This window comes from Sander lucioperca, chromosome 2 (genome assembly GCF_008315115.2).
Source record: "Sander lucioperca isolate FBNREF2018 chromosome 2, SLUC_FBN_1.2, whole genome shotgun sequence".
Taxonomy (NCBI): Eukaryota; Metazoa; Chordata; class Actinopteri; order Perciformes; family Percidae; genus Sander; species Sander lucioperca.
In genome coordinates, this window is record NC_050174.1 from 27821377 (window position 1) to 27847714 (window position 26338).

The following is a 26338-nucleotide window of genomic DNA, read 5'->3' on the forward strand; positions in this document are numbered from 1 at the left end:
ATTCTCAGTCTGGCTCTTCAGAAATATATATTTCACTTCTCATAAACTTTTGTCTGTAATTAGAAATTGAATTGAAGGCTAACACATCAATAGGTGGATAAGTAGCCACTAAATGACCGGTGACACAAATATTTTCAAAATATTGATTTAGGCTGCCGCTAGTGCTGGATAGCCAGATAAAACATCACTTACTTATTATTCATTTGCCATTTTCATTAATTATATCTATCTATCTATCTATCTATCTATCTATCTATCTATCTATCTATATCTATATAAATAAATAAATATATATCTATATAAATATATATATATCTATATAAATATATATATCTATATAAATATCTATATATATCTATATATATATATATCTATATAAATATCTATATATATATCTATATAAATATCTATATATATATCTATATAAATATCTATATATATCTATATAAATATCTATATATATCTATCTATCCAGCAGGGCCATCAGCTCAGAACTGGTAGAAACCAGTGGGACCCAGGTACACCCATCTACTGTCTGGAGAAGTCAAGCCAGAAGTGGTCTTCATGGAAGAGTTGCAGCCAAAAAGCCATACCTCCGACATAGAAACAAGGCCAAGCGACGCACGAAAACATAGGAACTGGTGTGCAGAAAAATGGCAGCAGGTGCTCTGGACTGATGAGTCAACAGAAGGCAGGTTGTTGGCCGAAGAGCTGGAGAGCGGTACAATAATGAGTGTCTGCAGGTAACAGTGAAGCAGGGTGGAGGTTCCTGGCATGTTTGGGCCTGTATTTCTACAAATGGAGTTGGAGATTTGGTCACGATTAATGGTACAGGCCTGTATGGAGAAATACAGGCAGATACTTATCCATCATGCAGTACCATCAGGGAGGCGTATGATTGGCCCCAAATTTATTCTGCAGCAGGACAACGAGCCCAAACATCCAGCCAAGGTCATTAAGAACTATCTTCGGTGTAAAGAAGAACAAGAAGTCCTGGAAGTGAAGGCATGGCCCCCACAGAGCCCTGGTCTCAGCATCATGGAGTCTGTCTGGGAGAACATGAAGAGACAGAAGGATCTGAGGAAGATCTGGGGTTAGTTCTCCAAGATGTTTGGAACAACCTACCTGCCGAGTTCCTTCATAAACTTTGTGCAAGTGTACCGAGAAGAACTGATGCTGTCTTGAAGGCAAAGGGTGGTCACACCAAATATTGATTTGATTTAGATTTCTCTTCTGTTCATTCACTGCATTTTGGTAATTGATGAAAATAAACTATTAACACTTCCATTTTTACTGTATCTCTCTCTCGATAGAAATATATATCTATCTATATATATAAGCTATACTTTGGCACACTTCCGAGAGAGAGAGAGAGAGAGAGAGAGAGAGAGAGAGAGAGAGAGAGAGAGAGAGAGAGAGAGAGAGAGAGAGAGAGAGAGAGAGAGAGAGAGAGAGAGAGAGAGAGAGAGAGAGAGAGAGAGAGAGAGAGAGAGAGAGAGAGAGAGAGAGAGAGAGAGAGAGAGAGAGAGAGAGAGAGAGAGAGAGGGCACCCACACTGTACTGTGGTTCCTAAATTCTAAACAAGTGTTCATTAAATGCTCCTGTGTAATACATCAAAGTATCCCAAACCTTCATGTATGTGAAATGTGCTGTGCTTCGCCTGAGTTTTTCCTTAACACCACTTGCAGATTGGCTGAGCGTTGGGCTTCTGTCAGGAAAAGGAAATCTATAAACAAGTCCTTCAGGTTCAGCTCGACAGATTACAGGGAGCATGTTGGCTCACAGCGAAGGCTAAGGTTAACCTGACTGCAGGTTTAGTGATCTTGGCTTTCCGTCAGCTCAGGGTTAACATTTGATGGTCTTCATGGCCGTGGTTGTTCTGAACTATTGTTAAACCATTTCAGAATTACTCCGTACTCTTGTTGCTGGCCGGCGACAGCAAACCAAGCCGAAACGCAAAGAAGTAGTCCTGGTTTGTAAAATAGGCTAGTCTGAAATATCGTTTCCACTGCACACCACCAGAGAAACCACTCGGGCACTCAGCACAGATACATTTTTCAATCTGGAAATGGGTTTATTCTGCTGCTGGGACAGTACCGCAGAATGCAGCATACACTGAAGCGCAGTTACATTACCTCCCAGTTTATTCTCATTTCCAGTATTGAACTTAAACACTAACCAACTTAGAAAGCAAGCAAGTCAATAAAGTTCCTTATTACCTAGGAAAACTAACTTTAAAAGCCAAAACAGTACACGTTTCCACAACCAGGATTAGGGCTGACAACTTCACTACTAACAGATCTATCCACAGTTAAAGTTCTTCTGAATCTTTGTGCATCTTTTATCTTTAGTGTAGCTGAGCAGTGAAACATAACAAGACCACAGCATCAAACATCACTTGCATTAAGCAGTTATTCATATTCAAAAGAATAACTTGAAATTTAGTTGGCCAAATGAATGCTTTACAATAACACAACACAGTCCACCTCTGAATGCAGCTATACAGATATGTCATGTTTGTGATCCTATGATCTCCTAAGGAGTCACTGGCATCAACACATCAGGTAAAAACAGCGTTATCTAGCACACAGAGGACTTTAAGAACTCTACAACTAAAACAGTACACAGACTGGCTTTCTGTTGGTGTGATACAGAGCAGAGTGAGGCTTCAGTTACAAAGGAAAGAACGGCGACACTGAGGAGACAGAGCATACAACACGTGAGTACATCCGTGTATGGAGGTCAGATTGAGAAGCTTGCTTAGAAACTATCATAATCTTTCTTGTCCTTTTTGCCTTCGCCCTCTAAGCTGTCCGTCCCATCACTGTTGTCACGGCGACGCTTGCGGCTGTTGCGGACGTTGAAGCGAGGGTTCATCTGCGGCAGAGGGTCCATACCCAAAACCTTATGGATCTGACGGAAGGCCAGAAGCCTTAGAGCAAACTGTACGGAGAGATAGGAAGGACATTTCAAAACAAGCCATAAGAAACCTCTGATTATATTTATGACATGACTAACAATGAGCTAATCAGCTAGCTGGTTGTCTTCCAAACAGCGTCAATCCTCCTATTGAAACGGCTCATTTCTGACCGTACACGTATGTAGAATATCAGAGCTTGTACCTGGGCACTGGAGGTAATTTCCTCTCTCTGCTGCTCGCCCATCGTTGTGAGGGTATCCACCAGCTTCTTCTCACAGGGATCTACCAATCCTGGCCCACCTGTTGAAGAAATCAAACGGTAGTAAGTGACGCAGGTTCGGCTCTGTTTCTCTGTCAGCAAGCTCACGGGAAAACTACTGGCCCGATTTTCTATCTGAAACAGAGGGCAGATGTGCTAATCATTTGTCACTTCTTTTAACATTGTGTGAGCATTTGTGCTGCTACAATAATTGGAAAAATGAGTTCCGACTGGGGAAATTCACACACACAAAAAAAAAAACAAAAAAAAAACTGTCCCCCTTCCCTTCTCAGCTGCCTCGTGTTTGGTCCAAGAACAGAAAGCTGCTTTTGTTTCGTCTACAGGACGGTGAAAGAGCCCAGTGAGTAAAACAGGAATCAATGCATAGGAGAATAAAGAAACAATCTCACCAGGGAGTAAGATCCCAGAGGAAATGCATTCAAAGACGCGTCTCAGGGCATCCCCCGGGCTGAGGGGGGCCGAGGCGCTACTGATGGCCTTCTCTACCAGCAGCTCCATGGCCTGAACACAAAGGATGGTGAAGATGGCTTAGACGCTGAAACACACAATCTCTGCCTGCATACAATAGACTGTAATCCTAGTGTATTCCATCTTTCAAACAGTCATTGTAACGGGTTTGCAAATGTTTCTGCTACAAACTACTCTAAGGCTAGGTTCAGACTGCAGGCTAATCTGATTTGTTTCTCAAATCTGATCTTTCACAGACTGTCTGCACTGTTATTTCCAAGTGATCAGATCGGATTTGTGTCCAGACATCGCCAACTTATCTGAATGGGTTGCTGTAGTAATGATCCTTCTCAAGAGAAAGCTTGAAAAGCAGAGGTCCGTCATTTAGCCCTGCAATCACGCTGACAGGTTGCTGTGCAAATGGGCTGTTCTCGCTGGCTCCGACTACAGAGCCTCAGAGTTTTTACTTTCTTATCTGCATAATATTATCTGCATAAGTACAGGCGCATAACACTTAGGAATCCAATTTGAGCGGCCGGACTGAGACACATCTGTAGAAATCAGATTGGAATCACATTTCAAGCCAACTCCAAATGTGGTTTAGATCCGATTTTAAGAAATTGAATTTTATTTACGGTCCAGACTTTCTAAAATTAACCAGAATACAACCTGGCTATGCCAAAAAAACGATGTGGGCTGGCAGTCTGAACAAGGCCTTAGTTCTGAAGCTGCTGATATGTTGTTGATATTGTGTTTTACAGACATGTCTTCACAACGTTCTATCTTCTGGGAAGGCTCAACAGACTGTCTGCTCTGTACTTGGTTTAGTTTCTCCCGAAAAAACAAACACCAGTGCAGCATGTAAAAGGTGAAGCAGAGTAGGGGATTTCCCTTGCCTTGGTATTCATTGGTCAGTTTATTTAAAAATGAAATACACAAGACCGTCACTGTGATGTATGTTAACTGTTTAACCAAACCAGGGTTCATACGCATTTTAACCAATATCTTTCCATGACTTTTTGGCAAATTTCCATGACTATGTACTCCTGAAAATGTCAAATCGACATTATACAATAAGAATATAAATCTGTGTTAAAGTTTCCCCTCAGAGGTTTAACCATAAAATGAATGATTTATGTGGTTCATAGTGGGAAATATAATAATAATATAACGGTGGGGTTAGGACGACGTGAAATACATTTATTAAATCACATATTATGCTGTGTTAAAAAAAAAAAAAAATTCCATGACTTTTCCAAAACTTTCTGGGTCTTTTTATGTTTCCAAAACCTTTCCAGGCCTGGAATTTGCATTTTTTAAAATTCCAAAACTTTTCCAGGTTTTTTCAAAACGTATGAACCGTGCCAAACATCACCCCACCAGGGTCAGTTTGTAGTTGGTAGAGAAGTAAATGTACTTCAGTTAAATGAAAAGTGAGGTTATGTTTAGACAGAAACGATCTGAAGAGAAAACGCAAAAGTGGCGTTACGTTCTCACTTTTTATTCCGTGTTTAGACGAGTGTTATGGGGGGGAAATCTGCGTGCATATGGTGACGCAAAAGTGTGTGAAATGTGATCCACCAAGTCTGTGCACCTGCGTAGAACCTTCCTTCTACTTGTCTCCTCCTGCTCCTCCTCTTCTCTCCCTAGTAGCGCAACGGGAACGTGACGGTGGAGCATTTTTAAGATTTCCACTCTGGAGGGTGGTTTCACTTTTTTGCGTTTGTAAGCCCCAAAAATGCCGTCACCATCTAAATGAAAGGCACATCTGATAAAATATTTTGTTGTTTCACCCGCAAGCGTATTCGTGTAAACAGGGCCTGAGTGTATGAACTAGGGCTGCAGCTAGCGATTATTTTAGTAATTGAGTATTCAACCGATTATTCCATCGATTAATCGGATAAGAAATACTTTTATTGCCTACGTTGCTTACAATATCATGTCTGAAAAAAACTAAACATTAAGTGCATTTAAGTGCCATATTACATTGTAAAAAATGTAAAGAAAACATTTTCTGAAATGACATCAACCTCACACTAAGGCATACATTAAACATGCATAAACATGACATTAAGTTGTCCAACTTAACTTTCAGAACTACAAGTTTCAACCTGAGACTGATCTGTATATAGGCCTATATGTAAATGTATGTATATGTAAATATTAGTTATACTCAATCTATTTTAATTTATATATTTGATTACAATGTCACACAGCTCTGTTACACTTCTGCTAGTAGATCGTTGATCAGCTGTTTCTCCAGAAAGAAAGAAAGAAAGAAAGAAAGAAAGAAAGAAAGAGGTGCGCAACAGTCAGCTGTTTTTCCGAAGGGATAGTCAACAAGTCGGCTCTTTAGATCAGATTGTATTTTCTTGTCTTTGTGTTTGGTAGTTGTGTTTGGTGTAGTTTCATCGTCCATACAACTCCGTGATTTACTTTTGTTGGGTCCTCTTCGTGGAATGGATGAGAAATGTTTTGTGTTGAGATGCTGAAGCATTGACGTCGTGCTATTATTGTGCTAAGCTAGTTCCATTTTTCAGTAGACACTGTCCAGAGTTCCAGAGTTCTCGTTTTAACTACGTTTGAACTGATTCCAAACTTCCCTGTGGAAACACCGTACGTCAGCAACGCAACGTTGGTAACCTTGATTTAACGAAGCTTCGAGGCAAATCATTTTGCAGAGGATTTTTTGTAAATCGAATTATTCGAGGAATCGTTTCAGCCCTAGTATGAACAGGTGGTATCGGAGTATTGTACTGCTGCATTGCTAACAGCCTAACTCAAAGTCTCATAGATCAACAACCCAAATGTAGGAGCTAACTCGCACGGTTAGAATTTTCACTCAGGCCATCTGTGGCTGTTCATTTCAAACAGTAGATCAAAACGGGACAGCCCAACGTCACCTAGCACTTAGAGGCCCAGTTCAACAGCATACTCACCCATCCGGGGAAGGTGGACCACGTAGGAACTCGCTGACACAGGTCTCGCAGGATTCGGATGATGATCACACAGGACTGAAGTCCATTGGCTCTAGCCTTTTGATGCAATAAAGTTAGGTTTACGGAGTGACAAGAGTGACAAGAGATGGACCAAACAAGTGAATCAGTTCTGTCATAGAGGTCCAAACACTACTGTGCATAATGGAAGCTTGAGTATGGTTTGAGGTGTGTATGAGCCAGAAGAGCTTGCAATCAGCTGCCATTCCCAGTAGTCTTGTACCTCACAGTTAGTAAAGGAGTTCAAAGTTTGCAAGATGCACAAGAAATGAGAACTTGTCATCTTCTAAACCCTGACCCCCCGGTTTATCCAGGTATCTCACAAACAGGTACTTAAAGTACAAGAGTCCACCTGAGAGGAGAGTATAGGGACTGACAGAGCAGAGGAAATCCGCTTTACTTTGCCTGTGCTTTTGCTCACGTAGCAGAATCACAGGAAACTACTCAGATATTCCTTTTTCTCTCAATCCCTATTCTAAATATATATATAGAATCAAAACGATACAAACGTTGAACATGAAAGCACTTCTTGATGGCACACCTTTGTGCAAGTTATTGTGCAGCCTTATGGAATCACATGGAACTATAATGCAGTACTTGAATTGAAAAGGGAATACAAGGATGCCAGTTCTTTGCTAGAGTATTTGTTTCATACGAGAGCTCAAATGAACTTTAAAATCAATACACACGGACATTAACCAGATCTTTGTTGTAATATGTGGCATCCTTGAATATTTTTTGTTGTTGTTGCTTCAAATAGTAATAGTTTTCCTCATTACTATAAAATGAAACCAAATGTGTAAAAATAAATAAAGGAATAAACAAATAAAGAATGCATCTCATAAGGCTACAATAAGAAAGTAAAATGATGTTCCGAACCTGGAACCACTTAGCGTGGCGCAGAGCAGCCAGAGCGTCAAGGCATTTTTGCCTGTCCAAGACGTCCGCTGGGTCTTTCACCATACCCGAGGTTACATCTAAAAATGGATTTGAAGTGTCAAAATGGTGATGAGGAATGGGTGTTTGACCAGGTCAGCGAGGCTGGCAAAGAACAAACACATTGCCACACATACCAATGTCTGTTTCCATGACAACCTACAACGGGTTGCTTATTTTTGTATTCATTTTAACATCTGACTACACAAACCAACACCTTGTCAAAGTAAGTGGACAGATACAGATGTTCAGTCATTATATTCTGTAAAAGGGGTTTGGAATTTACTGACTCAACATTGATGCGTTTGGAAAGCACCAATAACTAAATCACTTGGGTCTAGGCTCATAAATGTTTTGAAGCCAATACCGTTTTCATCAGGTGATTGTGTTGTAAAGCTTTCCTCCATGGGAAGGTTATATTTGAGTAGATTTGCTTTGCTCACGCACTGGGACAGAGGAGAGACTCCGTGGCTAATGACGGTTACAATGAACTCGGTGCAGAGATAAAGAAAGGGCAAATGGCTGCTAATAGGGACTGACCTGATAAAAAAGAGGCATGGCAATAGTAGGTGTGGCAACGTTTTTGGGATGTGAGAAAACCTTGGTCAAAAATCCTTCCGAAGCTGTTGGGCTCTACTAAACCTCTGATGGGAGACAGTGTACTAGAAAATTTGTAGTTTCTTTGTGCTGGACTTTGAAATATTACTACGAATATAAAGAGGAGGAAGCAATGGGTGCTGAAGAAGAGAAAAAAACATGAACTACCAGCAAACAAAAGGGTTAGGATATCACTGCATGCATACCTAACATCAGTAAGTTGGAATAAGACCCCAACAATCACTGTATACCAAAGGCTGCACTCAGGTCCAAACAAAGATTCCTGTCATAGCCTTCTGTACCTCAACTTCTAACAATACTCCCCTAAGAATCATTTGGAACAATTGGATTTCAAAACCATATGGTTCATCTTTATCTTTCCATTGTCAATTAATTCAAAAGAGAAACTGGTCCATCTTCAAATTATTTGTCCTAATCTTTCCATTGTCAGCGAAGTCAAAACGACAAAAACTTGCCAAAGGCTTTCATTTTTGAGTCCTATGTGTGTGTGAAGATCAACTCAGGGGAGCACTTCAGAACAGGGGACCTCAGCATGGTGAACTGTTGTTGGCCAGTACACAAAAGGAAGATTTGTTTCCTGTGGGATAGTAACATCCAATTTCCTCTGCCAAATCTTGATTTGAGAAAGGGTTGCAAAATCCAAACATCTTTGCACAATTAATTCCAAATTAAACTTGAGTTGTCTATTTGGTCATCTTCTGCAGGAATTGTCTTTTTTGTCTCCTCATCTCAAAGGAAATTTGGAGAAAATATACTGTAATGCATGTCTCCCATTGATTATAGCTTACAATGAAATAGAAACAGAACCCCCTGGAACACAGGAAACAAAATAGAATCTCACCTGGGATTAACTAGACTTAACACAATGCAAACACTGGTCATGCTTTGTTTGAAGGATAAAAATAGCATTTGAGAGGTAAGAGCAAAAAGCCTAAGAGCAATACTGCTGGCACTTGCCTCTTTCAATCTTGTTTTCATTTTATACTAGAAGTGATCTGCCCCACATACAGAGAAAAACAACTATGTTGGGGGGTCTCTCATTGGCTCCCACCTTAGGCCAGTAAAAGCAGATTATCTAATTCTAATGTTTCATTGAAAAGAAATCCATTCTAATGGTTTCAGTTGTTTAAACAAAGGTGGTATTAAAACTGAAATGCGTGCAGGCCATTGACTGAAGAAAAGAGATCACATCTAAAGTTAAATCTGATGAGCTTGCTTCCTTGGTTGCCCTGTCATTCATTTCTGAAATTCAAATGAATCCTACATATAGAGCAAGTTGCCAGGATAATGATCGGATTTAAAGCCCAACAAAACATGTGCCAGCAGGACAGCGCTCTTCAGGGTGTCAAACATATTGAACCTGATTTCATAGACAGATAGCAGAAAGACAAGAAAGGAGGTGCAATGGGAAAGGCTGTGATGGGTTGCCCAACCTCCATCCCGGCCATTTTCCTCCCTGATGACAGGTGAAGTCAGTGTGATCGTCACTTCCATCTTTGGCTCGACACAGGAAGTCAGAATGATCGCTGCTTCCTGGATAGATCCACTGACCTCATATTTTTCTGGTGTTACAATCTGGAAGAAACGGTGCAGATGCAAATGCACTAACATTATTTCAAAGTCCATTGTACATCCAACTAGTCGACAGTCATTTCCCAGATAGGGGGCATACCTAGAAGATGTCACCTATCCTACTCAGTGGCCACTTTCATAGCTACAGTTGTTAGTACATGTGGACCGCAAAGGCTTTGTTACGTCAAAGGATGCTCACTGGAATCACGAGATTCGATTACGGTTGGAACAAAATGGGCGTGATGTGAGGTTTATGCAACTGGGTAATGTGGTGGGGACGCAAATAGGTCATCTTATAATGTAATCTAGGTTTCCTGTTTTTATATGACAAAGCAGTGACTGTGGGTATAAATCGATGTGATACTGGAGTCCCTCAAAGCTCCTGAATCTTTGTTTCTTACCAATGCTCTAAAAACACTATTCCCCATACTAGGGCTGTACTCAAATCACATTTTTTCAGTTTAAATCAGATTTGGCTACGAAGATTCAACTATTCGTTCCTGGATTTTCTGATAACCAACTTGTACACAGCCAAATAGGTGGCTTTAAAACCGACAGATCAGGGCAACAAATGACTTGGGAAGCGCGAGGAAGGTACCTATTAAAGTGGCCACTGCAGAAAGTGATTGTGGTGTGATATTTGTAAAGATAGTACTGTTAGTTGTTTGGGGAGGTGCTCCACGATGCGGCTAAGGAGACTCTTGGTGGGCTTCTCCGAGCAGAGCAGGACCAGGTTGACGTTCTTGTCCCCGCGGAGCAGCAAGCCTTTGGCCAGGACGCCAACCCGCATCACGCCCTTCAGGGCTCTGCACATGTACACAAGCAACAGTTACAATGGACTCATTCTTAGAAGAGAAAGATCCAAATACAGAATTGTCAAAATAATTAAGAATTACACAGCCAAATTGAAAAGCACTCATTGGTGTGTTTGGAGGAAAGGTGAAACAGGGCTGAGCGAGGCAACCTGTCACTCACTTCTGCTGTTAGCTACACGTATCCAAATTATTGTATGATCCAGTCTACATAATGCAACATGGAGGTCAAATATGAATGAAAAATATACTGTAGGAAAACAATAGTAAAATGGTCTGGCCATGTGTATCTCAAAATGCGGTTTGGATTATTGCTTAAAAAGTGCACTGCTGTGCTCCAAATGATCTTACTGTATAAACCTGGAACCGTCAGAAAAGCTGACCAGAGGGAAGACCGAGACCATGGTCTAGAACCATCAGTGTCCCAAATTCACTTTTTGACTCACCGGCAAAGTTGGTGGGTAGATGAAAAAGCATATTTTTTTACCAGCCAAAATATTAATAATAATAATAATAATAATAATAATAATAATAATAATAAAAAATTGCAGTTTTTTTTTATAACTTAGATCTACATAACAAAACTTTATGGATGGGGTTGCAAGTCCTGCTGGTAGGGACGTTAATGATTAATAGTTTAACCATGAACGGACAATAGGATTTTTGACTGATTAGCCCAATATTATCAGTTAAACCAATATTAATAAATAAATATAAAGTTTTAAAGAATGTCTTTTGCATGATAAAAATGTAGATAGGCCATACAATCTATTTAACTGCCAATTAACTTGCTAGTCCTAACTTTGAACTCAATTTTGGCCCGCTGTGGACCTGTCTCGGTCCCGAAAACGGTTTCAGGAAAGTGGCTGCATGTGTCCGACAATGCACACTAGGGCTGAACGATTAATTGCATTTGCGATAATATCGCGATATGTTAAAATGCGATTTCCTAATCGCAAAGGCTGCGATTTGGTCATGTGACTCGCGAGAGCAAATCAGTCTGCACTCCGCAGAGAAAGCATCAACTTAGCACGCTAACGCTACACTGTACCTTGAGGTGATTTCTGTCATTCAAACAACTCTTGTTTAGTTTAAAACTTTTACAGCCATTTTAATAAAATGAAGGGTTTTATTCGGGCTTGAGTCCATACATGCAGTTAATGACTACAGGCACACAGAACTGAAGGCTCGGTAGGCAACGATTAGCTCTGATTAGCGGTTAGCTCCGGTTAGCTAGCGCCGTTATAAAGATATAAGTGGAGGAGCTGCCACTGAGAGGGGTAACAACCAGACTGATAAATGACGTTCGGGGAGCTTTCACAGCAGCGTGGCCGCGGTGTTTCAACAGTTTTATTAGTACAGTTAATCCCACGGCAAGAACACCAGCAACATGCTAACGTAACAATAGCCTCTCTGAACAAGTGCACACGGCAGCACGCAACTTCACGAGGGGGAGGGGCTGGAGGCAGCTCCTCTCTGTGTACTGTAAAAAAAAAATAAACTGTGTGTGTGTGTGTGTGTGTGTGTGTGTGTGTGTGTGTGTGTGTGTGTGTGCTATATTTTTACTTTTTTAACTGTCTAGTGTGTAATTGTGTGTTGTTCATACTATAAATACTATATATTGTTTGTCTTTGTTGAATAATACAGAAGACAAAGAGCTTAAAAAAAATAATCAAATCGCAATATTTGGGAAAGAAAATTGTAATTAGATTATTTTCAAAAATCGTTCAGCTCTAATGCACAGAACATTAACACCTGTACAAGCCTACAGCTGTCCGCAGACACAAAGTGCGGTGAGTGTGTCAGAGCCTCCCGGACGGTGAACTGAGACTCCGTTTCCTGCTTGTCGGTCAACGGTTAATGATCGGTTAACATTTTATTTCATTGTGCTTTCTTTTGGAAGGCTGGCTGCCAAAAATCGGCACTTGCTACTAGCCAAGTAATTAGCCTGAGCCCTCTGAGATTTACTCGCCAAACGGAAAATGTACCCGCATTTGGCGACTGTTAATTTCGGACCCTGATAACCATGGGGATTCTGCTGCAGATGCAACACAAATACCTGCTGCTATATGACTACAGGTATTTAACTAACAAGACTTTTGTTAAGAATTACACACACACGATTTTGAATTAATGCTGAATGCAAACTCCACGACTGAACATGTTTTTACAGTTTTGGGGGCAATGGGTTGGTTCTGAGCTCTGCAGGCATGAGGCAGGGACGGCTTTGCAAAACTGGACCTGTGCAAGACCGTTTACTTTGGCATTAATATTGTACATTTATACTGATGTTATTATTAACCCCGCAAAAGAGCTCATGTTTTCGCCTTGGTTTGATGTTTGTCAGCAGGATTATGTAAAAACTACTACGTTATTGCATTGAGTAGACGATCTAAAATGTAAATCCCACCTGTCTTTAGAGGGCTCTTTCTCCTCTTTGTCCTCTTCCTTGGCCTTGTCCTGGTCTGTGATTATGTCCGAGACCAGTTTGAGGGCCCGTTCTGTGATGGACACAATCTTCTGGATGGACTGGAGCTCATCTTCTGAGGGGTAGATGGCTGCATGCTTGGTCATGACGTAGCGGTCATCTGAAGAATCAGGCCGACGTGGGGGCTGAGAGACACAGGTTCCAAACAGGTTCAAAACAGCAAGACTCTTTCAAAGAAAAGTATACATCATCAACACGCCACACAGTCGTGTTGTTGTGTATCAAAACTAACAGCTGTTACAACTTTACAATGTCAGTATGATTAGATCTACTCATCCTAGCAGCAGCGATTTATAAATGAAACAAAACTCTGACACCTATTGGGACAATGATGTGGTGTATAGATGTCAACAACCAGCTAGTACAGTAATCGTTTGTAGTGTCACCAGGGGTCTCAAGTGAAATGTGGAGTGTCACCATCTTGCAATATACTGAGACAAAATCATGAAGCCTCACCACAGGACCCTGAGGTTGCAGGCCAGGCATGCCAGGCCGGACTCCAAGGAGACCCGGAGGGCCAGGAGGGCCCTGTGGATACCCTCCGTCTGGCATACGCCGTCGGTCATCCCAGTGGTGCTGCTCCTCCTCCATTCGTCTCCAGTACATGTCTTCTTCATAACGCCTGGAAATATTAAACCACAGCTTGTCTCTATCACAGTTTAAAACTGTAAAGGTGTACAGATGGCTGACACTAACAAGGAAACAACATGAAGTGTCTCACTAAGTTGTTACCAAAAGCTAGCCTCTCAGTCCTCTGGGGATATCTTCTATTGCTAAGTCAAAGGTAACTGGACTTGGAACGTAACGTGGGACTCCCCACCAGTAATTCAGAGCTAAGAAGTCTTTTGGATGACAGGCGAAACACCTTCAAGAATCTAAAGCAAGTCGAGTTGCCTTCTGCATTAACACTTGGTGTTTTGTTAGTGAATTTTATTTTTATGATTATTATTTTCTGGGCATTTTAGGCCTTTATTTGATGAGGGGGAATGACATGCAGCAAAGGGCCGCAGGTTGGAGTTGAACCTGTGGCTGCTGCGACCAAGGATAGCCTCTGTACATGGGGCGCATGCTCTACCAGGTGAGCTAACCAGGTGCCCCGATGGTGGTGGAGAATTAAATCAATCAATCAGGGATGCCTCGGGCCTTCTATGGACCCATCTGCAGGCATTATTAACCAGCATTTATGCCAGCCATCTGTACATAAAGACTGCCCAGAGGTTGCTCTTAATCCTTGTAGAAACAGACATTGATAACCATGTTCCCTTCAAAGCATACCTGATGGTGTGGATACACAATTACTTATATACTGTACGTCTCAACAACTATTAATAAGAAACGACCATAACCATACCGCATCTCCATTCTCCAGCGCTCCTCCTCCTCTCTTCTTCTCCAGTACTCCTCTTTCTGCATCTGCTTTCTCATCTTCTCTTCCTGAATCTTTCTGGCTCGGATGCTGGGCTTGACCTCCACCTGCAGATCCGGGTTCACCTTTTTCTACAAAATAAAAAAATCGTGTAAAAAAAAAAAAAAAAAAGCTTTTTCATGGGTGTAATACAGAAATAAGAAGAAGAAAACTCATGACATTCTGATGTACAGTGGAATTGCTGCCAGATCTCAAGGGTAATCATTATTAAAAGGAAAAGTGATGGTTTAAACATATTGCAGGCGTAATATATTTATCAAGCATCCCAGTCATCCCTAGACATTTGGCAGACAGTTTGACTTGGACTGCCACCTCAGAGCTTCTTACACTTCTTACTCTCAGCAAGGACAACTTCTTTTGAGAATAAGATAAAGCACATAAAAGGTTTTACCACACAACCATGACATTACAGCAGGGTAGATGTCTTTGATGCAGCACTGACTCAGCACTGTCAGTATGCATACTCTTACCTTTCATGAGCCAATATGCCTTTAGATCAGTTGTGTATGTACCTACATACTATTATTTGAGTTGATGTCTGCTCTACTGGACCAGATGCATCTGAGCACCCTGACAACTTGATAACAGGCAAGCAAAAAACTTTACCCTGCTGTGAGACGCCTGATGAATAAACCAGCGTGTATTAAAATCAAATGCAATGTCTGCTACAAACCTTGTATTGCAGGCGATGCCTACGACCTTTGAGATGCATTTCCTTTGCGTTTGGATCGTTGAAACTACATTCACACAGCTTGCAATGGAAGCGGATGACTTTGCCTTCATCGTTGCGGACCTAGAAAGAGTTCCATGTGTTACATTCAAGATTTAAATGCATTTCTGCTCAGTAAGTGTAGGCTCTAGCATAATGAATTGGTCTGTTACAACTCACTTCCTCCACATAGTCATGACCGACAGGCTGGACGTCGCTCTGCAGAGCAGCCAAGGCCGATGTGGACAGAGAATCTGAAACGTCGGTCTTGGGGTCATGATTAGCTGAAGAGGGCGTCGCAGGCTTAGAGGCCTCCACTTTGGCCTCGTCCATTTTCACTGTGGTCTGTAATTTATTTCCACCTGCATACAAGAAATTACAAATTTTAAATAATACACCATTTACAGTGTTACTGCTAAATCTTGGTCCAAATAATTCCACACAAAAAGACAATGTGACAAAGTTGGTAAGGTGGCTCTGTGAGGAGGAATTCTCTCTGTGGTTAACATGATAACCAGCAGATAGTAATAGAGCCGCTAACAACTCATTTTTAGGATTGATTAAAAAGGATTAGTGATAGAGCGAATTTATCGGCCGGCCGATATTTGCGTTTTTACGCGTATCGACCGATACGCGGCTGCTGTGTTCGCCAATAGTTTTTTCCCGGCATTATTTACAGACAGGCGTCCACAGGCAGCTCTGTGTGGCTGGAGACGCTGCAGTTCACGTGCAGACCATGCACTGCCCCTCCCCCACTAGCAGAGTCTCAAATTACAAATCAAGCACTTTATTTCAATGGCTACTTTTCAGGGTTATTGTTTTCTTCAATTATTTAAATGTGTTGACAAAGGACATTTTGTGATGACCTGATTATATATCGGTCTTATAATATGTCAGCAAGCAATGCATCATCAAGGCTGTGTTATAGAGGTTGATGAAAGCCTTTTACCCTTGCACAGTTAACCATATGCAGTGCACCATATGATGCACATTGCACACATAATTTGGGTGATACGAATGTAAGATGATTGCAGAAGTGACACTGATCTGTGGTTTTGTTTATTATGTTTAAAGAAATGGCAGATTCCAAAAACAAATCCAGTGTGACAGGGTTTACATTTTTATGATGTAAATTGAGGGAGCAAAAGCATTATCAGCTCCAAATATCGGCTCAAGAAAATCAGCAGCCCGTATCGGTCATCGGCTAAGGCTGATGGAAAGAAAAAATAAAAAAAAAAATCGGTATCGGCACTAAAAAAATCCATATCGGTCGATCCCTAAAAGGCATTTTTTTCCTCAACAGAATAATGGCCACACGGCCTGAGAGTGCATCACCTGCAGCTCACCATGGCTGTTTCTGCATGGACATTCCTCCCTGTGATATTTCAAACCATTTCGCTAACTAAAGCTGCTTGTTTTTTTGATCGGCAGAAATGTTCCTAAAGAACAAATAAGGTTTATACTTTTGCAAACTATTGGTTCAAATATTTCAATAATTTCATGAAAAGAATCATTTACTTTCTTGCTCCCGCCCCACACACACACCACACACCAGACCAATAAGTGGAGTGCACGTTCTTGCATAATTTGTAATAAAGTATTTTGGTACGCTTGGATTTTTTCAGGTGTGAAACCAAACCAAGTTTACAAACTCAACTGATTCAGACCAAAGCAAACAAACTATAGGTGTAAAAACGCACTAAGAAGTGCTGCATCCTCAACGGGGGCTTACGTACCAACAAAATTGATCTTGGGGGCGTTGACTTTCTTCCCAGCTGAGGCAGGGCTGGCAGCAGAGAAGCTGTTGGCTAATGTATTCTTGGCACCCACCACACCACTGCTGACTATGTTGACAGGTTTCAGGTAGGGGGGGGTGGAGCTGGTGGCAGCAGAGGAGGAGGCCGCCACACACAGAGAGCTGGTGCTGCTGGAGCTGCTCAGGGGAGCGGTGGTGGTCTTGCTGGGAGCCGCCGTGGTGGAGGCCGATGTCTGAGTGACCATGCTGGGCTCAGTGGAGGGAATGGGCTTACCAAGTTTGGTATGAAGCTTCACAACCTGCAGAAGAGAGTTCAGAGTAGTTTCAGAAGGTCTGAGGGTTAACACACTGAAACACAGTAGACTACTGATCCCTAACACTATTTCATTTATGTACGACTAAAAAAGGTTGGTTCATTACTTCAGATTTGGTGGTATGTACTAGGTGTTGACCGATTATGGCTGCCATATTCATTGGAATACGTTTGTTTTATCTCATCCTTCTCTGTGGAGTTTGCATGATCTTAAAAGGTGCTCTAAGCGATAATAATAACCGACAAGAAGGATTTGGGGATGGGGGTTGGGGGGTTAGTGCATGGAAGGGAGGGGGAAGGGACGGGATGAGGAGGAGGGAGGGGCAAGCTAGCCTCATTTTGTTTGACAATACTTCAAACGTCAAGAAGTGACCTTTAAGGTGTCTAGGTCTTTATATAGACATTAGTCTTTAGAGACTAAAGACATGCAAGTTAAGTTAGTTGACAACTTTTAGCTGTCGGCAGGTGTGAATGTGAACAGCCAGTTAGGGTTACACATCACTGCACAGGACAAGAAGGTTTAGATAATGGATGTATGTTATGAGATTTCATGTTTTGCAATCCAATACATTTTGGTAACACATAGGAATTAATGACTTGGCACCATTAGCATAGACATAAAAGTTACAACAACTCAGTATCACAATTTTCTCCTAAATCCCAAATTCAAAGAGAGATGGAGCTGTGCCAGAGGGCTGTCTTGAACGTTAACACCGCCTTCAGCCTGCCACTGACTGATTCTGGGTAGATATGTAATGTCCCACTGATAGCCATACCTTCTGGTGTTTCGCTCCACGGATATGGGCAGCATAGGCGTCAGCCCCAGTGCAGGAAACATCGCAAAGTTCACAGCGGAGCTGGTTCTGAGCATTGCGGGCCAACACCCCTCCACCACTGCCGCTGCTGGTGCTGCTCTGGGAAACCTTCAGTGCCGCTTCCTTCTTCTTGTGCTTCTGGCCTTCCAGATGCTCCTTGTAAGTCTAATGCATTCAATGTTTGGAAAACGACAGAGCTGTTAGTCATGCGCATGGCTCTGTGGAGTCCTTTGGGGTTACACAACACTAGGAGCACACTCAGCAGACGGTAAAAACCGGAGGCATTTTTTATTGACACACATCTTACTGCATATTTGCATGTGCTTAATGCTTATTAGCACATATGACAAAAACTGTGTTATTGTGGGCTAAATATAAACTCACCTGCGGGCCGGCACAGCTGATCTTACAGACGTCGCAGTAGTGGATCTGAGGGGGCTTGGGCGGTTGCTTGGGCCGAAGCTGCTTGTTCTGGAAGGGGGGTTTCTTGGTGAAAGTGTTCCCCGTCCATGCTGCTGTTGCTGCTACAGCTGCCACTGCCTGCTTCTGCTGCTGTTGCTGCTGCTGGTAGTAGTTGGAGGCCGCAGAGTAAACTGCTGCCTCATAACCCGAGTACGAGGTTCCTGGAAAAGGAGAAACCAAGGGCGACTTAAAACCTACTCAGTCACAGGCTCCATGAAAAAGCAAAGCCAAAGTTTATGTGCATTATTTTAACCATGTGCACCTTAGCATGCCAAAATTTGATAAAACTAAACACCAAGAGCAGCTTAGGCTGATGGGAATGCTAGTTGGTATTTGGTCATAAACCAAAGTATTGGATGAAGATAAATAGTCAGGGAGATCACCGGTTTTACAATTTATGCTGTGGGAACATAACGGCTGGACCAAATTTCACGGCATCAAATAGTTAAGATAAGTTAAGATTAAAGGTAAGATAAGATTATAAGGCAAGATATTTCATTTTGGAACATAATGGAGAATCAACTGACCCACATGGTCATCCCTAAAGCCGCTGCTAGCAGGGCTAGAACAGATGTAATTTCACAATAAATTACGTTTTAGATTGTTCCACATCTGGGTTCATACACATTTTGGACAATAGCTCTCAATTTTGATGACTGAACATTCTGTAAACGCTGTGTACTTTGTGTTCAGTGCTAATTAATATATGTTAGCATGCTAAGGTGCTAAACTAAGAGGTGAAGATGGTGAATATTATACCCGCTTTAAAAAGGCGTGGCCAGTACCAAGGTATTATGGTATAACAGATTATGGCATTTAGAAATACCAGAGGTATAATATTTAATACTGCTCATCTTTCTATTAAACGGATACAGAGATGCTGGATTGTAGTGCACACACAGTCTCTACTGGTAAACAGGCAGCTGAGCTAAGAAAGATGGCAACTGCGAGTGGGGGGGATAATGTTACACTACTTGTAAAAAAGAAGCATGGTAGCATTGTCGCTTTGAGCATGTTAGCATGCTGATGTTAGCAAAGCACCACTGTGCTAAGACTACAGTCTTTAAGTCGTTACTGGTGATGCTTTGTGGCTGAAGTGAATGGATTACCAATTTCAACGTCTTGACGATACTCTGCTTACCGGAGTAGGTGACAGCATTGGTGCTGTATGTTGGGCTTTGGGAGTAGGAAGGGACCACAGACGCAGCGGCTGGCTGGACAGTGGAGGTCACTGGGTAGATGGAGAACGTGGACGAGGCTGGACTGGGAGCAGCTGGCTTTATCACAGTCACCTGTCGAGTCTGCTGGCTCTGGGTGTATGATGTCACCCCCTGGCTATATCCTGGTTTGGGGGCTGGAAAGCACAAATTCATTTTTGGTATTGTACAGCATAATGTTGAATTAACTTGCTAACTACGTGCATGTCTTGGCACATGGGGAGCATAAGTTCTAAAGTCCACCTGAACCATCCGTTAGCTAGACCATGCCAATCGGGTTAGCCCCTGGATGTACAGCTCATACACATTGGAGGAGCTTTCAATAACCGTGGTTCTATTCAATTGTCAAGTGAATTTTAAGCAAACTTTCGAAATTAGCAAAAAAATTAAAAGTGAATTGGGCACGTTTTCATCAACTGGTTGGGAGCAATAAACTGGGCTACAGCGTAGTTTGTTCAGAAGTTGGCGCTATAGGCTATAATACACATGGCTGTAATCCTCCAGTAAACGGAGGAGAAGAACAGAGTTTGCTAACAGGAAACTAAACAAATCACCTTGGCCAAATCCAACCCATCTACAAGAGAAAAATGGAGAGGTCTAAAAGAATTTGTTTAAATTGATCTTTCATGTCAGCTAGTATTGGCCATGTGTCATGCTGCACACAGCAAGATGCCGGCAGCACAAACAGCTGTCAGTTATTATTCAGTGTTATTAAAGTGCAATGCTGTGATTTATCAGTAAAGTATACTACAGACTGGAATATCTGCTAATGGGGAGTTAATGATTAGTAAGCCAGTGTCATAGGTGCATATGTGCATTTGTTGTTTTAAAAGGGACATAAGTGAATGTCTACCTGTCTGGTAGTAGGAATCTGCCACGCTGGGTTGTGACTGTGCAGCAGCGACCGCCGCAGTAGCAGTAGGCTGTTGGTAGTACTGCTTGGTGTCATACGCAACAGCAGGAGCTGTGGACCGGACATAGGAGTAGGAGTCCTGCAGAGGAAAACAGTAAAACACAATTACAGGGTTGGCGGTTCAAATCCTGGCTCTCCCTGTCCACATGTCAAAGACAGCGAACCCCAAAGTTACTTTTAGTGAGACAAATGAGGAGCATGGACCACAGTGGCAACAACTACCTTACACAGATGCACACCAATTACACAATTCAACATACTGGTAACATGCAATTAATTAAAGTATTTAGACCCCTTCACAGTTCACTTATTTCACATTTTGGTCACATGTTGGAGCCTTATGCTTAAATCATTGAAATTCATTTCCCCCCCCTCATCAAAAGGGCTGGGCAATATATCAAAATGATATCCATATCTTGATATGACATAAGTGTGTTTTCCTGGTTTTAAAGGCTGCATTATAGTAAAGTGATGTCATTTTCTGAGCTTACCAGACTGTTGTAACTGTTCTATTATTTACCTTTACCCACTTAGACATTATGTCCACATTACTGATGATTATTTATCTAAAATCTAAGTGTGAAGATATTTTGTTAAAGCACCAATTGTCAACCCTAGAATATCGCCGCAATATCAATATCAAGGTATTTGGTCAAGAATATGACATCTGATTTTCTCCCTATCGCCCAGCCCTACTCATCAATCTACACTTCATACTCCATAATGAAGAAGCTATATCAGAATTTTACGACTTCTTGCAAATGTACAGTATTAAAAATAAAAAAAACAGAAATATCACATTGACATCAGTATTCAGACCCTTTGCTATGTAACATATTTAGCTTAGGTGTTTAGCTTAGAGACAGTATTTATTTTTCAAAGATTTTTTTAGTACCCCAGTTATAACAATGTTCTGCGGCTGGTGGGCACCAAGGGGTTAAATCTCGAAGGCGGGGCTATTCACACACGGCCTCTCAAGCAATCAATTAAAGCTATCATTTAAAACTTTTGTATCCAGCCATGATTTTATTTAGAATTCTATAATAACTAGGGCTGGACCTAAATATTGGAATATTTGTTCCCTGGATAATAAATATACTAAGACTAAAAGAAAAAGTGAAAAACATTGAACCTGTGTACACTGTTAAAATGACTCCGCCAATGGCTGGTATAATCACCCTGCCCAGTGTGGCCACCAAGAATCTAAATGACAAAAAGCTGTAACAACATTAAGAGGAAAAAAGAAAACTTTGTGTACCTGGTAGTTTTGTACCTGGTAGTTTTGAGAGGTGACGGGCGGTGGCGGTGGAGGGACCTCCGGCTGGCGCTGAGGGTAGCCGTAGTCAGTGGCCGCGTGGGTTGGCTGGTATCCTCCATAAGCTGCAGCAGTAGCAGCCGCTACTGAGACGGGCGCAGGCCGAGCTACAGCAACCGTGGCTGCAGTGGGAGCGTAGGCCGCCGCCACAGTGTGTGCCGCCACAGGCGCTTGATGAACCGTGTAACTGGCCACTGTGGTGGGATGTGTGTACGCTACCCCGGCAGTCGGCTGCTGACTGGTAGGGCAACACAAAAAGAGAAAAGTCCAAGGTTAGCTGGCCAGTCGCAACTTGTTGGCATCACTCATTGTGGCAGTGGTGTTAAAATAACAGTTTAGGGTCCCATTTCACATACTGCTAGCATCACCGCTACACTAGTTGGAGGTATAATACATGAGCAGGGCATCTCAGGCTTCCACTCTGCGATACAGAACATTAATGGGACGCTTTGCCAAGTAAGAGACGGTGGATGCGCTCACAGCAGACAGCTGTTGGCAATTAGAGCAGAGGACAAATTAACAGTAAAGTTGTCTAATGGTAGTAAATGGTTCTGTGTTGTCCCAGGTTAAATATTCTCTATGAATCAGGGCGGTCTGGGATCAGACCCCTGTGCTGGGGTTTGCGCTGACAAAATTGGAGTTGCTACAGTAGCCAACTGAAGGTCCGGCCCTCCCCGGTCAGCTACCACCACAAATAGAATCCAATTCTGCGGGAATCTCTGAAGTACAAATCCCCTCAGGGTGGGAATCTTTGGGAAGCTCACGAGTCACTTTCAGTTAACATTACAAGACAATCAAATCGTTAAATCACAATTATTTGTATGACAAATTGTCAACTAAAATGTCACAGCCCTAAAAACCCTCCTCCCACACCTTTTCGTCACTGAAGTTGGGTGGGCTGCGTCTGACAATTTCTGTCACTTTGCAAAACTGTCAATACGGCATTCACACCCACAAAACCATCACCAGAGGCAGGTTACAGCTAATAAATACCGGAAGCCAAGTAATTTTTTTTATATATATCTCTCTCTCTCTCTCTATCTCAACATTTAATTTTTACAGGAATGTTCAGGTGCCGCCATAGGTTCCGCTGGATGTCCCTCATTTTCGGCCGGATGTCCAACACCCTCCTCTTTCTGTGTGTTGCCGTTCTAAACTCCGGTGGATTTATGACAGGGGTCTCCAACAAGTAGCAGGTTTCTAAAGTGGTAATGTTTTCTTGGACCCTGATGGGAATATTTTCAGTGATGTAGCCAACTATCTGGGCTAAAAGTAGGGTAAAATAGTCATGAACGTTGACGTGAAGTGAAGATTTTTCCACAAGCTTTGGGTTTTGCAATTTCATGCGTGTACAAACAGCTTCATTCAGCGTATGTGTGTTATGTAAATAAATGTAAGCGATGTGATGCAAGTAGCTCTTGGCCACTTGTTTTTTTTTTTAAAGTAGCCCTTAGATGAAGAAAGTTTGGAGACCCCTGATTTGTGAGGACTATGGTTAACTGCTCCTCAGATCTCTGCAGGGTAAATCCAGACAGCTAGCTAGACTATCTGTCCAATCGGAGTTTTCTGTTGCACAACTAAAACTACTTTTGAACGTACACATGTTCCACCAAAACAAGTTCCTTCCTGAGACTATTTAGCAGAGGCACCGGGGCTCCGTCTGGCACTTGGTGCCGCCCAAGAAGATGGTGATTGGTTTAAAGAAATGCCAATAAACCGGAGCCCGTTTTTCTCCCATCCAGGAATGCTGTGTGGACTAGACAGACCTTCCTCTGCAGCGCAGTGGAGGACGGTCTGGCTATGCGCGACTATTGGCGTTTTTCCATTACATTGCTGCTCGGCCGCGGTGCCCTGTCCTCCATTTTCCATTGCACATTTAGTACTGCCTCATGTGTGAGGCAAGCGTAGCTGGTCGTCATAGCGACGCCGCAGGACACTGCCGTGACCTAACGCGACACACACACAGAACGTGGAAGGTGTGTGTTTTTGACTCTCAGCATGTGGCTGTTTGCCAGAAGACACATTTAGTTTCTAAAGAAGCTGGAGGCAGCAAAAAAACCACCGCTGGCTAAACTATTTAAAAATGGCGGGTTTGTTCAGGACCCCCCCTCCTCCCCCCTGTCTGTCGCTAGCAATGATGACGCAGTGATTAGTGACGATTCTCTCCAACCAATCAGTAGTCTGCAGGTTTTTACGTCACTTTTTGGTATCGCTTCAGCTCACTTGGAACCTCGACGGGGGTGATACTAAAAAAAAAGTACCTGTTGGCAGGTACCAGGGACTGTTTATCATAATGGAAAACCAAAAAAGGAGAGTCGAGGAGGTACCATGTAGTGGAAAAACGTCATAAGGGCCGAGTAGATGGGTGGCTGTGGCTCAGGTGGTTAGCGGTTGTCTACCAACCGAAAGGTCGGTCGCCTGTGAGCACTGAACCCTGAATTTCTCCCATCTAGCGTTGAGATCATATATCAATCAACTCTCTCGCACCACGCAGTTCAAAGTACATATTACAGCCTTCACGCTTCAAAAAGCCGGTCTCTTGCTCTTTTCAATCTCCTTTTTCTGGGAGAAGAAGACTCCTGTTCCTGAAATGTGGATGTTGAATACGTGTGGTCCTCCATGTTTCCTTCTTCAAACTTGCCGGGGCTGGGAAGCTACGATACCCATTAGCAGCATTAGCAGCACCTGTGAGTTTATCATGTGACAGCGAGAACGCGTAAGGCGGAGCAGTATGTCCTGTGAGTCCCTTACCGGCTAACGTATTTCAAGATGGAGCATGAATATGGAGCGTCTACCCCAGTTCATGCAAATGTAAAATTTCAAGCTAATAGGAATACTTGGAATTGATGGTGGTGGTAAATATTCATGAAAAAGTTTGTGAACTGGCAAAACAGATTTTGATAATGAACAACTAAACACGTTACACACTGGGCCTTTAAATGTAGAAACAGTTTGCATTTCGATACATGTGAGAGATCGGCAGAGAAGAAGTGCAGTTTCACAGCTTGTGTTCTCCAACAGCACCAGAGCAGCTGTCATTAGCAGGCTGTGGCTATTCATAGCACTCATTCCACTAATTAATCACATTCACATGTACCTGTAAACCATCATCATGGGGAATATTCAATCTGTATTAAACACAGGGTTATTTTCCCAGGTTGATAATGGGCTGACACACTGAACTCTTTAATGTCAACGACCCCTAAAGTGACAAATTAGACCATGGACCCCCATTTGATAAGATTTTGTCCTGGGGTCCCCCGATCTGAAAACCAGTGTTCTGACATACAGTAACACTGTAATAAAAGCCTCCTTGTTCATTCAAAGACCATTGGGTCTTCGGTCAACCTTTTAACGTACGTGGATCACCTTTTGCCGCAATATAATATTTATCAGGCAACACTGTGTTGGCCAAAGAAATGGCAGTGTGCACATTAATGGATTACTTTGAATAATCTGGCCCGCTGTGTTGTGGCGTCTGATAACCCTAAACTGATATGGACGGATTACTGAGACTGGGCTCCATCTGTATAACAGGTTATCTCCGCAAAGGCCATGAGCGCAGCTCCGTGCGTGTTTTAGGTTTTAACGCAGTGTGAGCAGCCGCAGCAGCAGCCGCCGCCGCCGCAGAGTGAGGGACGGCCACCCCTCCCCTCCCCTCCCCCAGCTCTAACAATGGGAAGCACACAGCCACTTGATCTGCACATCACTCACACTCCGCTAACATGTAAGTTAATATATAGCATGTTGTGACTGAGAGGTCCGTTACTTAGGGCCCCCTTACCTGTACTGGGCGGCAGCGCCATGGGTGAATCCAAAGTAATTGCCGGTAGCCATTTTGGCATCTTCACCGAGCCGGCTGGGCACTGCGGAGGACAGACAAACACACACACACACAGCTAACAGTTAGCGGTCCAAGGACTACCATTAACATCACTATCTTAATACTGCTTCTAACGTCACTTCAACCTGTCTAGCTGTAAAATACTATCCACGTTTTTGTAACGATACTCACCATAGGTGAAGGACACCACTGGACATATGGGAATCATTGGGTTTGTGTTTTCTAACGACGGTCGAGCAGTAGATCAGCGTATTTATATGACATGTCGTACCCGGAAATGCCGTCTTGGCGCCTGCGCAGAGGATGGGAGCAATGGTGTTAAACCGAGTTCTGCACGCCCGCTGAAAACTGCATGCAATCACGGGGACGCGCACAGTTCCTGCTGCAGCAGCATGCAGTTCTCTGCATTCAGGTCAGCTCAATGTAAAAGATGTTTTCCTTTTTTTGTGGTTTATTGTTCACTAACTTTATTAAAATCACAATCACATTACGAGACAGT

At 42.6% G+C, this 26338-nt stretch overlaps 1 protein-coding gene across 3 annotated transcripts; it reads right to left on the bottom strand.

Annotated features, from left to right (window-relative positions):
* Positions 1–2053: 2053 nt before the first annotated feature.
* Positions 2054–26203, bottom strand: zfr (zinc finger RNA binding protein). Of its 3 annotated transcripts, none has more exons than XM_031300440.2 (20): positions 26011–26203; positions 25780–25861; positions 21954–22233; positions 20621–20759; positions 19692–19904; positions 18473–18711; positions 18050–18253; positions 16941–17259; positions 15385–15566; positions 15169–15288; positions 14421–14566; positions 13526–13691; positions 12992–13194; positions 10425–10575; positions 9631–9772; positions 7523–7620; positions 6587–6682; positions 3590–3701; positions 3123–3220; positions 2054–2943 (listed from the first exon to the last, which is right to left on the bottom strand). In XM_031300440.2, the coding sequence occupies exons 1-20, from the start codon at positions 26045–26047 to the stop codon at positions 2761–2763; spliced, it is 3210 nt and encodes a 1069-aa protein (XP_031156300.1). In that variant the 5' UTR covers positions 26048–26203; the 3' UTR covers positions 2054–2760. The 3 variants fall into 3 exon arrangements, 2 of the variants coding, with proteins under 2 accessions (XP_031156300.1, XP_031156299.1); XM_031300439.2 differs by having other exon boundaries at positions 21939–22233; XR_004895968.1 differs by lacking the exons at positions 2054–2943; positions 3123–3220; positions 7523–7620 and having other exon boundaries at positions 3584–3701; positions 21939–22233.
* Positions 26204–26338: the final 135 nt, after the last annotated feature.

Bases quoted from the DNA above. Each gene is read 5' to 3' on its own strand.
- zfr (XM_031300439.2), bottom strand. From the start codon at position 26,047: ATGATTCCCATATGTCCAGTGGTGTCCTTCACCTATG. The intron at 15,289-15,384 runs GTGAGTTGTAAC...AACTCTTTCTAG, and splicing joins GTCATGACTATGTGGAGGAA to GTCCGCAACGATGAAGGCAA. The intron at 13,195-13,525 runs GTGAGGCTTCAT...TGTGTCTCTCAG, and splicing joins TGCAACCTCAGGGTCCTGTG to CCCCCACGTCGGCCTGATTC.